Here is a 14,840-nt window from a genome sequence, read left to right as displayed (position 1 = left end):
ACTCTTGTCCGATGTCCCCTTCAGAGGTATAATCCATCTTCATATTTGTTCTCTTCCCCCTATTTGACCTTTTTGTATAATATTCATTCTTTTGTTGAGCCTAAGTCATACAAGGAAGCTGCATCCGATGCAAATTGGCGACAAACCATTAATGATGATCTCACTGCCCTGCACCAAACAGGTACCTGGGAGTTGGTTCAACTTCCTCCAGGTAAGCATGCTATTGGTTGTAAATGGATTTTCAAAGTCAAAACTCAATCTGATGGTACACTTGAGCGATACAAAGCTCGGTTAGTTGCTAAAGGATTCTCACAAACTGAAGGCCATGATTATGATGAGACTTTTGCTCCTGTTGCTCAAATGAAGACCATTCGTACCTTGATTTCTATTACAGCAGTTCAAAAATGGCATCTTCATCAACTAGATGTTAAAAATACTTTTTTAAATGGATGATTTGATCGAGGAGGTATATATGCGGCCACCACCAGGCCTTCCTCATCCTGCTGGTTATGTTTGCCTTCTTCGACGGGCTTTATATGGTCTCAAACAGGCTCCTCGTGCTTGGTTTGCGAAGTTTAGTTCCTCCTTGATTCGTCTTGGCTTTGTTGCTTCAAACTATGATTCTGCCATGTTCATTCGTAAAACTGTTGTGGGGCATATTGTGGTCCTATATGTTGATGATATGATTGTGACTGGTGATGATGAAGATGGCATTGCAGACTTTAAACAACAACTTCATTCTCTCTTTGAGATAAAGGATCTTGGCTATTTACGGTATTTTTTGGGTATTGAAGTTGCCTATTCCCCTGAAGGTTATATTTTGTCTCAATCAAAATACATCTCTGAAGTGATCAGTCGCGCAGGATTGACAGATGATCGGATTATGGACTCTCCCATTGAACTCAATCATTTCCTTAGCGCTGCAGATGGTGAATTGTTGTCTGATGTTACCCGATACAGAGAGGTAGTTGGGTCCCTGGTTTACTTGATGGTCACCCGTCCTGATATTACCTATGTTGTTCATGTGGTTAGTCAGTTTGCTTTCGCCCCTCGTACTACTCATTGGACAGCCGTTCTCCATATCTTACGTTACTCACGTGGCACTGTGCATCATGGCTTACTTTTGTCTTCCACCTCTGATTTGGTTCTCACTGGTTATTATGATGTTGACTGGGCTGGTGATACGACAGATCAAAAATCGACTACTGGGTATTGTATCTTCCTTGGTAATTCTTTGGTGGCTTGGAAGAGTAAGAAACAATCCGTTGCCTCTCGCTCCTCTGCCGAGGCAGAATATCAGGCTATGGCAACCACTGCTGCTAAGTTAATTTGGTTTCACCGCTTACTTGAAGAACTTGGCTTTCCTCAACTGTCTGCTACCCCTATGTTTTGTGATAATCAAAGTGCCATTCAGATTGCCAAGAATCCTATTTTTCATGAGTGTACGAAGCATATTGAGATTGATTGTCATTTTGTACAGCATCACTACTTACAAGGCTCTCTCACCTTGTCCCATGTTTCCTCCACATCTCAACTTGCTGATGTTTTCACCAAATCGCATACAGCTCCTCATTTTCATCATCTCATCAGCAAACTTATGGTACTTGCCCCTTCATAAGTTTGAGGGGGATGTTAATGTAAATATGTATAAGTAAAGGGGCATACTTGTCTTTTTTGTTTTGTCCAAGGGTATACTTGTAATTTACCCTTTTCCTTTTCCTTTTCGAATAGGGTTTCTGATGAACCCGTCGGCTACTTTGTAATTTCGGGATTCTGATTTTCATAAGGAAAAACTCTCTGAAATCAGAGAGATTTACAAATTCTACCTCTAATTGGCCCTTTCTATCTAGATTAAATAGGTTCTAGATGAACCTTTCACAAGATAAAAACAAAGAAAGGGAAAATCCACTTATACCCTTTCACTTGGAGCGTATCCTTGAGAGATCCAAGCATCCACTTCTTTTCAGCACAATGAAAGTATGTAGGAGCTTAAATATATGAAACTCAAGGAACAGGTAGAAGAAAGAGTGCTCACTATGATAGGTCACTTTCAAAGTTGAAGACCTATATAAGAAAACTCAAAGCTCCAAATCTTATGATACAATTTTTTGGGTAGTCACTACTCAGATGGTCTCAACATTGTTTAAACAATCCCTTGCACGGAACATCCACAATTTGAATCCTAGGAAATTGATACTCTAATAGGCTTGAAATTTGAGCTCTCAATTGAAGGCACTATTCAAATACTATCTGAATACCCCGTCTTGTTGGCCCATGTGGCAATTAGTACATGAAAAATATGACACAGTCACAAAGTTGGTTTTATAAGAGAGTCAATTAGTCAAACACTTAATACTTAAAGGCCGAATTCAATATGATGTGAAAATCATTTGGAACAAACTCAACAATCAAAGATGTAAGTATTCAAATCAAATTTGAAAATACAATCATTGAAATGCTTAGCTCTATAGAGAGAGAACCTTGAGCTTTGATTTCCTTTGGAGCTTTGGAGAGAAACCTTTGGAGCTTTGATTTCCCATTATAACTGACCCAAGCATATTAAAGTGAAGGAGTTTGAATCAACTGCTTTGCTTGGAAAAGAAATGATGCACTTACACAAAAAAAGAATTAAGTACCATACTTGAGAGATAGTTACCAAGGGAGCAACTTTCTTTTCTTAGATCAGCATATCCAAAATCAAATGGTACAGAGTTACTTCCTGTGGTCCCTGACAACAATTTTCGAAACCGACTGCTTACTGGTACACTTGAAAGGGATCGAGAGGGACCTTAAATCACAAAAAGATGGTCTTTAATCAGTAGTAAAAGTCTGCATGAAATAAACCCTTCTACAAGCTTACAAGCCTTTTACAAGCTAATACGCCGGGAAGGCCAAACGACATATAGCCGGTGGCGAACCTATGTCGTCGACGACGCTGCTGCTTTGATTAATCCGAGTACTGGCATCCCTGTTTCCGTTTTTGAGTCTCCATAGTTTTCTTCTTTTTTTTTTCTGGATTTGACATTTATTCAGTCGGTGGGTTAACCACTATCTTCACCGACCACAACCGTTGCGATTTTTATTATTTAACAATTCGTGAGACAAAAGAGTAGAAAAAAGTTTGCCGTCAGAGTAATCGTGATAATCTGAGTAAGACCCAGAAGCCAATAAATCCGGCGAAAAAAATTCCAGATTCAGATTTCGCAACCGGCCACTTTTTTTATTCCGGCGAAGTTTCTCTTCTCTAGTTGGTAACTGATGTTGACAACTGGTAGTTAGACGAAAATAATGGTGGAGAAGAGCAGAGAACAAATTTAAGATTTGGATATTTGTTGATGACGATCTGTTTGCGTGGGTGGTCTAAAACATCTCACGCAACACTTTTTGAATCTTAATATAAGCAATCAGTTACCTGTACGTAAAAGGCTAGGATTCCAACAGCGTGTCAAACCCTTGGAATAAAATAAAAAAGAAAAAGAAAAATAAATTTTTTCCTAGTTTAGATGGTGAATAGGAAAAATAAATATTTTTATATATTAATTATTTTCATTCTTAAAAAATACTCCAAAGTTATGAAAAATTGTAATTATTTTTGAAAATTTTCCTTATATACGTCGTTTATTATTATTATTATTATTATTATATTATTGTTGTTGTTGTTGATACTATTATAATTATTAGTTCAACTAATATTAATATTTTTAATTAATTATTATTTAGATAAATGTTAATTATAAATTTTCATATTTAGCCATGAAAAATATGACCTTATAATCAAATTTTAGTATACATAGGCATCTAAGTTAATGATAAAAGTAATAAAATAATTGAAGCTCCACTAAATTAATTAAAAATATAATAAATTTCATATTTTAACATAAAGTGGAGTAGGCTTCCCTCCCCCACCCCCATATGTGTTTGTCAAGAGTAAAGGGGAGATGAGCCTTAAGGGGGAGTAGGACCTTCTCATGCCCTCATCATGGGGTAAGAGTCACATTTCATGGGGTAAGAAAGAATTATTCAGAATTTGTATATGAAGTCATCTGGATCAACAACTGGTTTTTCAATTTTGAAAATTAAACTATTTGACTCGGTACCGAGTCGATGGCCGAACCGAGTGTGACAATATTGAAAAAAATGAAGGTATGGAAACTTCCGATTCACGGAGGCACCTAATTTGACGTTTTCCTTGGCTACCACTCGTGCATATCTACAGCTCACTGAAGGAAAACCAGAGAGGGATCCAGTTTCCTACTTCCTCGCAACTGCCTTTCGAAAGTACACAAACTGTGGCTGTTTTCCCCGTGGATATCTACAACAATCCGACGTAGAAAAAAGAAAAGAATCAATTGCAGGGTTTGGTCAGAATTAGTGACTTTGCGTTATCCAAATCCAAACAACATATACATTTCATGTTGCGTGTTAACTTAAATTCAAGTTTAATGACCGAATGAATGGTAAATTCCAACTCCAGCTTCTATATAAATCCGGCAAAGCCTTCCCTGAAAACCCATCTCCAATCCTCCTCTGCTTCACTTTGGATTCAACGAAACGAAGGTTTATTACTTGACGTCCTTATTCCTGTACAAACCTTTAAACTCGATCTTTCCTCTCCCAGCGCGTCTTCGATCTTCTCAAAGCTGAGCAAAAGTTGGAGAGTTAATCTGAGACGTTCAAAATGAAAAGTTTGGCTATTGTTCTGTTTCTCCGTTTCTTTCTTTTGGTTTGCTCTCACGTTGATAGGAGCGACTTTCCTCCTGAATTTCTTTTCGGAACTTCAACATCTTCTTATCAGGTAAAAGTACAGCTCTCTTTCGTCTGCACCCATTGCTATCTTTCTGACCCTCGCTTTGATGCTTTTCGGATTCCATTTCATTTTCTTGCCATTTCATGATAATTTCTGATTAATTTTCACTTTGCAATTGTCTTCTACATGCACCCCTTGTGAATGTCATTAAATCCATTAATGGTGATCGTTTGCGTTCATCTCCGCGTTTTAGGTGCTTTCTGGGCGGATAAGAAATTAATTGTTTCCTTCCTAACAATGACTTGCAGATAGAAGGTGCTTATTTAGAAGGGAACAAAAGTCTTAGCAACTGGGATGATTTTTCCCACATTGAAGGTAACCATCAATCAGACAATCACTTGAACTGCGGGGAATAATCTTGACGTATTTATTTGCTCATCTCTTACACCAGGAAAAATAAAGGATGGGAGCAACGGAGATGTTGCAGATGACCATTACCATCGTTACTTGGTATTATCATGTTACAGTACTGAGGAGTTAAAAAAACTTTTTAAGATTTTGTTTCTCCATTTTATTCAGAATTCTGAGATGGATTACTGACTTGAGCAGGTAGACGTCGAATTAATGCATTCTCTTGGAGTCAATGCCTACAGATTCTCTATATCATGGTCAAGAATTCTACCAAGTGAGATACTTTGTGTTAGTTTTTTATAATTATCTCACTGTGATCAATTCTTTTTCCTTCATGGGGATTAAATCGTCTTGATCAATTAACTTTCCATGGCGACAGGAGGTAGATTTGGAGAGATTAATGAAGTGGGAGTTAAATTCTATAATGATCTTATAAATGCCCTCGTACTCAAAGGTGAGGGCTATTTGAGTGCCATTGAAATATGATATTTTCTGCTTACTGCTGCTTCATTAGTTCTTTCTGAAACGTTCATATGTAACAGGGATTCAACCATTTGTGACGTTAAACCATTACGACATTCCTCTAGAACTTGAAGACCGATACGGTGCTTGGCTGAATTCACAGATCCAGTAAGTGTATTCGTTTTTTACCCTTTCTTGTTTGCTCTAGCTCCAAGATGGTTCTTACGGGAGCACCTCAACTAACTGTAAGAATTTAAATCGCAGGGAGGATTTTGGGTATTTTGCGGATGTCTGCTTCAAGGCTTTTGGCGATAGAGTGAAATATTGGACCACCTTCAACGAGCCGAATGTAATGGTTACCCAGGGTTATATGACCGGAGCATACCCTCCCGCCCGTTGTTCAAAGCCTGCCGGTGACTGCGCGGCTGGCGATTCTGAAATAGAGCCATACATTGCAGCTCACAATGTCATCCTATCTCACGCCACTGCAGCCGAAATTTACAGGAACAAGTATCAGGTACAATATGAGTCTATTATAGAACAGAATATTTCCCATAGGAGCTTCTGCCATTTAAACGATATTATAGTTTCTGAGATGTTTTTGTTTTCTTAATAAGGAGAAACAAGGGGGGTCCATTGGGATAGTCATGGCTGCCTCCTGGTATGAGCCTCTGAGAAACATCCCAGAAGACGTTTCAGCAGCGAAACGTGTTCTTGCCTTCGATGTACCTTGGTAACCTTTTTATCCTCTTTTCAATTATGGCTTTCATCACGAAACTGTTCAAAGTCCTTAAAAATGTTAATTCTGGTATCGACGACAATCAGGTTTCTGGATCCTATAATTTACGGTGAATATCCGCCCGAAATGCGACAGATCCTTGGTCCAAGATTGCCAACATTTTCAGCGACAGACCGAAGAAAATTACAAAACAAATTGGACTTCATCGGCGTAAATCATTACACCGCTGCATACGCCAAAGATTGCATGTTCAGTCCTTGCAAGTTCAGCTCTTCTAACAGAGATGCCTCTGTATTTACTACAGGAGAAAGAGATGGACGACCGATTGGAACGACGGTAATGTAGCCGTCATTTTCCCATTTGAAAGATTACTAGTTGACATTCTCGAATCCTCCCTAGTAATTTTTTTGTGTCTTGCAGACCGCAATGCCTGGCTTCTACGTGGTGCCATATGGTATGGAAAAGATTGTCTTATACATCAAGGAAAGATACAAGAACTATCCCATCTATCTCACGGAAAATGGTAATATTTGAGTAAGCAAATTATATTAAGAGTTCCAAGAGAAGCAAAAAGGTCGTCATTAACTGGGATAAAACGAATTCTGATTCCAGGGTATGCTCAGGGGAGCAGCAGAGACACTCCCAAGAAAGATTTGCTTAATGACAGTGGGAGAATAGAATACCTGAGTAGCTACATCTCTGCCCTTGTGGAAGCCATGAGGTTGGTGTTTCTGTCCAATTTCCTATGCATGGAGAGACCCAGTTCCAAGTTTCTTAACAGCTTTATGTGTGGCTGCAGGAAAGGAGCCGACGTGAAGGGATACTTTGTATGGTCTTTGATTGATAACTTTGAGTGGTTGCAAGGATATTCTCGTCGGTTTGGACTCTATTACGTGGACTATGATACGTTGGAGAGGACACCAAAACAGTCTGCTCTATGGTACAAAAAGTTCCTCAATGGTCCAAATTACACACTTAAGCGCTTCGAGAGTAGCTTCAAATCACGGAGAATGCCCTTCTGATCGGCCTCTAGAAGTCCACACTCCAAATACATGGATTTATTTGTAATACAAGTTGAATTATTTTTATTTTTTATTTTATTTTTACGATTATTATTTCATTGTTCATATGTTGGGCATGTATTCTATTGTGTCAGATAATCTGTGCTGGTTTGTATTATTGTATATGGGGGGATTTATTTTTCTAGTTTTCTTTCTATGCTAGTTATTATAATCTTTCTATTAAGGAATATCATAGCTAGCAGTGCTTTCCTATGCTTCTAATTAACTAAGGTCTCCATTTTGAATATTTGAACCTTCTCCAAATGCCCATATAAAAGCTTCTAATTAATAAGGCCTCCATTTTGAATATTTGAACCTTCTCCAAATGCCCATATAAAAAGGAAGGAAGCAACTTGTGCCAAAAAACCCATTCTCTTAACAGTCTACTACCACCATTCAATAAAGAAACTATTTGATGCTATCTAACCAACACAACAAGCAAGCCAAATCCATCCAACCAGGCAAAGAGAAGTCAATCGTTCGACCGTCAATAGAGAGAAAGATCTGTGTTCAAGACCATTCACCTAGCCAACTGAGTGACTAGTCCAAAATAGACAAAAAGAGAAAAAGAAGAGAATTATGTTTACAAGTGCGATTGCTTAACCGAACTATCCTTGCCTGATTGGACATATGAGATAAAAGTACTGTAACACTACAAAAAAATATTTTTGTTGGTGAAAACAAGGAAAAATGAAATGTCCCTTCTTGCGAATTTTTCTCCTTCCTGGGAGAAGTTTCTCACAACGATTTTTTTTAATTCACTACGAGAAACCCAAAAAACTTTCCCAACGAATTTTCAATTTGCTGGGAAAGTCTTAAAAACTCGAAAAAATAATTTTTCTCCTAGTGAAATAGGAAATTTGCTTGGAAAATGGACATTTTCCCAACCAAATGCATACTTCATTGGGAGAAGTTTTCCCCCAATTCCAAATTGAAAAGAAAGGGAAATTTTTTTTTCCTAAAAACTTTTGAAATTCATTGGTAATGTTAACCGAGTCTTCTTCAAGAACAAGGGCCAACGAATCAACCGAGGCCAGTGCTCACAAACCGGTCTTCTCGAGGATGAAGCACCATGCCACAAGGCTTACGACTCCTCCCGCACGGAGACCTCTAAGCTCCGATGGAGGTAGACAGAACCACCAACACCTTGGGGGACTAATAGTACAGTCCAGACAGAGAGCCTCATGCTCTCTTGCTTCTCGGTGAGGAAGATGTTGAGGAGAAGGAAGATGAAAGGTTTGTGGATGGGAATGCAATGCTGCTTCCCTTGCTTTATTTCTTATTTATACTTAGGTCAAGACCAAATATTACATATCAGCCCATGGGCCCACCACAATCCCACCTCACCCATTAAACTATATACATAATACAATATACAACAAGCATAAATTATACCTAATATACATTCCAAAATATCGTAACATCCCCTCTCAAATTGATGTTGGTGAGTCAACCAACAACAATTTGCCAACCAGAAAAGTATGCCGTGGTTGAGACAATGCTTTGGTGAAGATATCAGCCACTTGAAAATGCAAATAAATGTACGGAAGATATTTTACCTTGCACTCCAAAGTGTCGCAGATAGAGCGACAGTCCACCTCAATGTGCTTGGTGCGCTCATGGAAAACAGGGTTGGCCGCTATCTGAATTGCACTCGTATTATCCACATGAAGTGGTGTAGCTGAGATTTGAGGAAACTGGAGCTCAGTAAGAAGGCCGCAGAGCCAGATAACTTCAAAACATATAGTAGATATGGCACGATACTCGGCCTCGGTGGATGACTTGAACACCCAGTCTTCTTTCTTATATTTCCAAGTAATCAGCGCATTCCCTAAAAATATACACCAGCCTGTAGTAGATCGACGGGTGTCTGGGCATCCTGCTCAATCTGCATCACTATATACAACCAACTGTAGTGTTGAGCCTGTAGGAAAGAATAATCCACAAGTAGGATGTTATGTATGCGATAAAATTATTATTTTAATTATTTTATTTAATTTACTTTATTTTATTTCAATTAAAGAATTAATAGGTCATAGGGGCATTTTTGGAATATTTCATTTATAAGGGTATTTTTGTAATATTTTATCTTAAACCTTGTAAGGGTGAACCCTATTTAAGAGGTAAGAGTAATGAGAAAGGCAAACATTGATTTAGGATTAAACAGGGTTTTGAGTTCTCCTCAACGAGCTCAGGGGTGTGTGTTCTCCTTAACGAACCTAGGGTTTTCAAGCTTCCCATTGGCTTGATTTTCGTCTTCCTCTTCTTCCTCCCTACAAATCCATGTGTCAGATCCGGGACCGTAATAATTGGTATCAGAGCGGGAACACATTGAGCTATTCTATATCCCAAGAAAAAGGATTGTCATGCGCAAAGATTTGGAAGAACTACGTGCATGGTGTATTCACAACGAATTGGAAAGAATACGTGAATAGTGTACTGCTTCCATTAAAAAAATTTATGCAAGGAAGCAAATCGCTGCCCAATAAAAGGTCATACGACCTCAAATCTCTGAACATGAAAAATGCACAGAAGGAGAGGCAACAGACATTGTCTCGGATGGGCAGCAAGGCCGAGCTTCAGAAAATTTCAATATTTCTGCACAGGGAAATCCAAAGCAGAACAGTGGGGACCAAGATTTGCCAAAACGTCGTCGGTAATGGACGATTTGGGTGCGACCCCAAATCCGACTCTGGAAACCATGAAAATCTTCGAGAAGGACCTTGGAAAGCCAAAATCGGAGGGGTATTATGCCACAACCTCGTCGGTAATGGCTGATTTGGGTGTGACCTCAAATTCGAAGTCAAAGTCTATTGTAGAGAAACCAGGAGGCTTGTCAGTCATCCCACCTCAAGGTTCTTCGGACCAGCCCTATTCTAAATTTCGGCAACGATGTTCGGCAATTCACCATTGGAAACTTAGGAGGAGGCTCCGTTGGCGCTGTCGGAAACAACTCCGATGGGATTTGACTTCCAGCCACCACCTCTCACTCTCAATCCACCTTTCGGCAGAACAGAGGGAACCCAATTCCCAAATTTTTCAGGGTAAGTATCGGTAACCTCAATTTTGCATTCAATCTTTCATTAAAATGAGAAAATTTGTGCAGTTGTATGATGAAGTGTTTGCAATACAAGATAAAAATTTTTGGGGGATTCCGGGAAGGGACACAAAAATTGAATGGATGTTGTTTTATTTTCCTATTGCAGTGAACAACAGCGTGTCTCAGAAAAAAATAATTTGGGGGGACTCTATTTTTCTGTTGCTGAGCACAATCCTTCATTGTCAAATTGAAAATGTGGGGATGTAACCAAAAACTCAAAGAGCTCGTAAAATCAATTGCACACTTGTGTCTTCTTCCCTACAAATGCCTGGAACTCAGTGCATATACATGAAGACTTTTGGGTGTTTCCATAATCAAAGTGACAATGAATATATGGCTGGTCAACTTTCAGCATTCGTATATGTGATGCATGATAATCTAGAGGAGGCAGATCCTTGGATCACTAATACGTGTACTGTGAAATCTCCTACTCCATCAGCCAAGGAAACTTTAAATTCAAAATGCAAAAAGGATGGTAGATCCCTTGTAGTGGCTTAATGTGTACCTCAAGGAAGTAGATACTTGAAGGAGCTTGGAGGGATTAGTATAATTGAAGTGCGTAAACTGTTCTGGAATGCTCTTGGTGCTTGCCAGATATATGTAGAAATGCTAAGAGGTATTAAGACAGGAGCTAGGTTGAAATCGTGCAAATTGATAGGGGAGGTGCAGCGGAAATTTTGCACTCTATATCAATGGGAAGGCTTCCACTTGCCGAGGCCAATTTATCTGCTGTTGCTACAACAATTCGCCAGAGAACACTAATTTCTCTTCATGGGTCATCTCAGAAAAATTATAGCGACGTTGTTGCTGCCAAATCAGACCTAAAATATATTGGTCTATGGATAGAGAAAATACTTCAACAAAAGAATTATATTGTTGTTTGTGAGAACATAATCAGGTATGGAATCTTTGTGAAAAAATTTATTGAGTCACACGACATGATAAAAATGTATTCGGAAGCGTGAACCCAATATGGCAGTAAGCCTCATGAATGTGAATGACCGTCATTTGAGCTATACAATGCATATCTACAAGCAAATGCAAATATTACATGTCCTTGCTGATCTGGTGACATATACTATACTCCTAAATGTCTATTGTCTGGCTAGGAGTGTAGAGAGGGCACAAGAAATTTACGAGAAAGTAAGACATATGGCTTCAGTTGGGGCTTGCTGATTACATCTCACCACCTACATCACAATTATAAAGGTTTTTGCAAATGCCAAAATGTGGCAATTGGAATGGAAAATAACAGAAGAGATGGTCTCAGATGGTGTTAGTCCTAATGTTGTTACCTGGTCATCATTGATTAGTGCCTTTGCCCAAGTAGATCTAGTGCAACATGCAATTCACACATTTGATGAAGTGCTCCTCTCTGGCTATGAGCCTTCATTGAAGCGGCAACTTCTAATGTCCACCATTTTTATGACAGTTTCAATTGCAATAGTCAGCTGCATTGCTCTACCATCCAACTTCACCCTCTATGATTTTGGAGTTGTGAAACCAATTAAGAATTGGCACTTCTTCTTCTGTGTTGCTATTGGATTATGGGCTGGACTCATAATTGGATACACAATGGAGTATTACACTAGCAATACTTATAGTCCTGTGCAAGATGTTGCTTCTTCTTGCAGAATAGGGGCAACAACAAATGTCATCTGTGACTTCACATTGGGTTACAAGTCTGTCATAATTCCAATTTTTGCCATTGTAGTAGCCATCTACGTAGGTTTCAGTCTTGCTGCCATATATGGACTTTCTGTGGCAGTTTTGGGAATGCTTATGTTACGGTCCCGGGTCATGGATCGAGTAACACGGGGTGGGATTTGTGAATCCAGCACTGGTATTGAGTTACTAGACTCGGTAAGGAGGGTTAAAGATCCCTTCTTTGACTGATCTTCCCACACGTGATTAGTCTCTCTTTTTATGAATCCATTCTAGAGCTAAAGTTATAGGTAGAATGTAAATAATTCACATGGAGAAGAAACTGAAGAAATACCTTTTGGATGCTAACGGAAATCAGGGTTTCAACCCTGATTTTGATTGTTGCTCGTGCTGGAATGCTCAGCCTGGCTTGTAGAAGCCTTGGCCCACGTGAATGGATTAATTCTTCTCTCCTTCCTTGCTGGTGCCAAGCTAGGAGCAACAACACCCCTTCTTCATGTGAAGAAGCAGAAAGCTCCCTACTTTTTTGCTCATCAAGAGGGTTAAAAACCCTTGATTGTTGTTGACGCTGATGAGGAGGGAAGACTCTCTCTTTGAGCTCAAAAAAGGGGCAGGAAGTTCCTCTTCCAACTATGGATGATGAAGGATGAAGATGGAATAATATGGATGAGGATGGAGGGTGAAGGATAGGTTGGATTTTTGGAGTAAACCCTAAACTCGAGATCAAGAGGTGATCTCAACCTGTTTACACTAGGTTATTCTAAAATCTCAAAGCTTACCTATTTCATTCATTCTTTCCTTTAAATAGATCACGTCTTGGAGTTTTAGGGTTAGGGTTACAATAATTCCCATAATGCCCCTACATATAAAAGTAATTAGAAATAACTCCTACTTAAAACAATATAAGAAATAAATCCTACTCAAAGTAATATAAGAAATAAATCCTATTGAGTGAGTTGTTGTTGCCTCCTTCGTTGTGTGACTCGGTGTGCTATTGAGTCCACAACATTTGCCTCCCCCTGGAGAAAGAGCTTGTACTCAAGCTCAAAAGCTAGGTAGACTTGTTTGAAGATGTCCACACGTTCCCATGTTGCAGTTTCGGGGTCAGTGTCTGTCCACTAAACGAGAATCTCCCAATGGTCATTGGTCAGTCGAGCGTGTAACACTGCAGTAGCTATAAGAATAACCTCACCATTATCAACCGGTGGTAGGAATGGAGTGGATGTAGGCTGCGATCCGGAATGTGGCTTTAAAAGAAAGACATGAAACACATCATGAAGTTTGGTCATGTCTGGTAATTTCAGCAGATAGGTGACTGGTCCCACGCGTCGAAGAATGGGGAACGACCCAAAAAATCTGGGAGAGAGCTTATGTCGTGGGAGTCCCGCAAGAGACTGCTGACAGTAGGGCTGGAGCTGTAGCCACACATAATCCCCAACCTCAAAAGAGACCTCACGGTGGCCTTTGTCGTAGACATACTTCATCCGAACTTGGGAGCGTCGTAGCTATTCTGTGATATTCTGTAACAACAGATCCCGGTGAATGAGTGCCTGATCAATTGCGTCCACGCAGGTGGATCATGGGTTGTATGAGAGAAGTCGAGGTGGATCCCGGCCATATATAACCTGGAAAGGAGTGGATTGCAAGGAAGAGTGGAAAGAAGTGTTGTAACAATATTCAACCAACGGAAACCATTGAACCCATTGCCGTGGACGATCACCCATCAAGCACCATAGATACATCTCAATGGTGCGGTTCACCACCTTTGTCTACCCGTCTGTCTTTGGATGATAGGTAGAGGAGAACTTCAATTTAGTCCTACTCAAGTGAAAAAGTTTCCGCCAAAAGGTGCTCGTGAAAACTGCATCTCTGTCACTCACAATGGATTTTGGAATGCCATGTAAGCGGACTATCTACTCCAGGAAAGTCTGAGCAACCCGTGTTGCTGTATAAGGATGAGCCAGCGGTATAAAATGTCTATACTTGGAGAATCTAGCAACCAACATGAAAAGTACGGATTTGACGGTAGATAAGGGTAGACCTTCCACAAAATCCATCGAAATGTCGGCCCAAACCTAAGTAGGAAGGGCTAGAGGCTGGAGAAGACCAGCTGGATTCAAGTGCTCGGCTTTGTTGCACTGGCAGACTTGACAGTCGCCCACATAAGTAGCAATAGAGGGCTTCATGGCTTGCCAGTAAAAATCAGCTCAAATTCTATGCAAGGTCTTCTGTATCCCCTCGTGTGTACTGTCATGGTAGGCCAAGAGAATAGCTGGAATCAACTCGGACTCAGGTGGAAGGAAAAGCCACTGCTTGGAATAAATAAGTGAATCCTGGATGGACCACTTCGAATTCAATGTCCCTTCTGAAATCTTCTGATGCAGTTCCTGCAATGTAGGGTCAGTGGCATCTACATCTCTCACCAAGTCCAGGATAAGAAATCTCGGCTGGCTGATCGAATAGACTAACTGCTAATCCTCAAAACACCGCAACAAGGTGTCTGCCACCTTATTCAATCTCCCCACACGATATTCCACCGAGAAGTCAAACCCCAACAACTTACTGATCCAGTGCTGCTGTGGCGACGTCTTCAAACGTTGTTCGAGTAGGAATTTAAGGCTATAGTGATCCGTGCGTATGAGAAAAGCCCGACTC

General features: G+C 39.9%; 2 protein-coding genes and 1 pseudogene across 2 annotated transcripts; all 3 read left to right on the top strand.

Annotated features, from left to right (window-relative positions):
• Positions 1-472: 472 nt before the first annotated feature.
• Positions 473-1,618, top strand: LOC137948349 (uncharacterized mitochondrial protein AtMg00810-like). The gene has a single exon (XM_068794419.1). It carries the CDS (start codon positions 473-475, stop codon positions 1,616-1,618), a length of 1,146 nt encoding a protein of 381 aa, XP_068650520.1.
• Positions 1,619-4,747: 3,129 nt separating this feature from the next.
• On the top strand, positions 4,748-7,511 carry LOC137959573 (beta-glucosidase 18-like; annotated as a pseudogene).
• A 4,269-nt stretch (positions 7,512-11,780) lies between these two features.
• Positions 11,781-12,416, top strand: LOC137948342 (pyrophosphate-energized vacuolar membrane proton pump-like). Its single transcript, XM_068794407.1, has one exon. It carries the CDS (start codon positions 11,781-11,783, stop codon positions 12,414-12,416), a length of 636 nt encoding a protein of 211 aa, XP_068650508.1.
• Positions 12,417-14,840: the final 2,424 nt, after the last annotated feature.

This window comes from Aristolochia californica, unplaced genomic scaffold (genome assembly GCF_029961685.1).
Source record: "Aristolochia californica isolate CCGP_79_NKW_82.1479 unplaced genomic scaffold, dmAriCali1.0.hap1 SCAF_1, whole genome shotgun sequence".
Taxonomy (NCBI): Eukaryota; Viridiplantae; Streptophyta; class Magnoliopsida; order Piperales; family Aristolochiaceae; genus Aristolochia; species Aristolochia californica.
The sequence above is the reverse complement of the archived record's forward strand: the minus strand, read 5'-3'. Positions and strand labels throughout refer to the sequence as shown.

Coding starts and splice junctions, on each gene's coding strand:
- LOC137948349 (XM_068794419.1), top strand. CDS start 473: ATGCGGCCACCACCAGGCCTTCCTCATCCTGCTGGTTATGTTTGCCTT.
- LOC137948342 (XM_068794407.1), top strand. CDS start 11,781: ATGGTCTCAGATGGTGTTAGTCCTAATGTTGTTACCTGGTCATCATTG.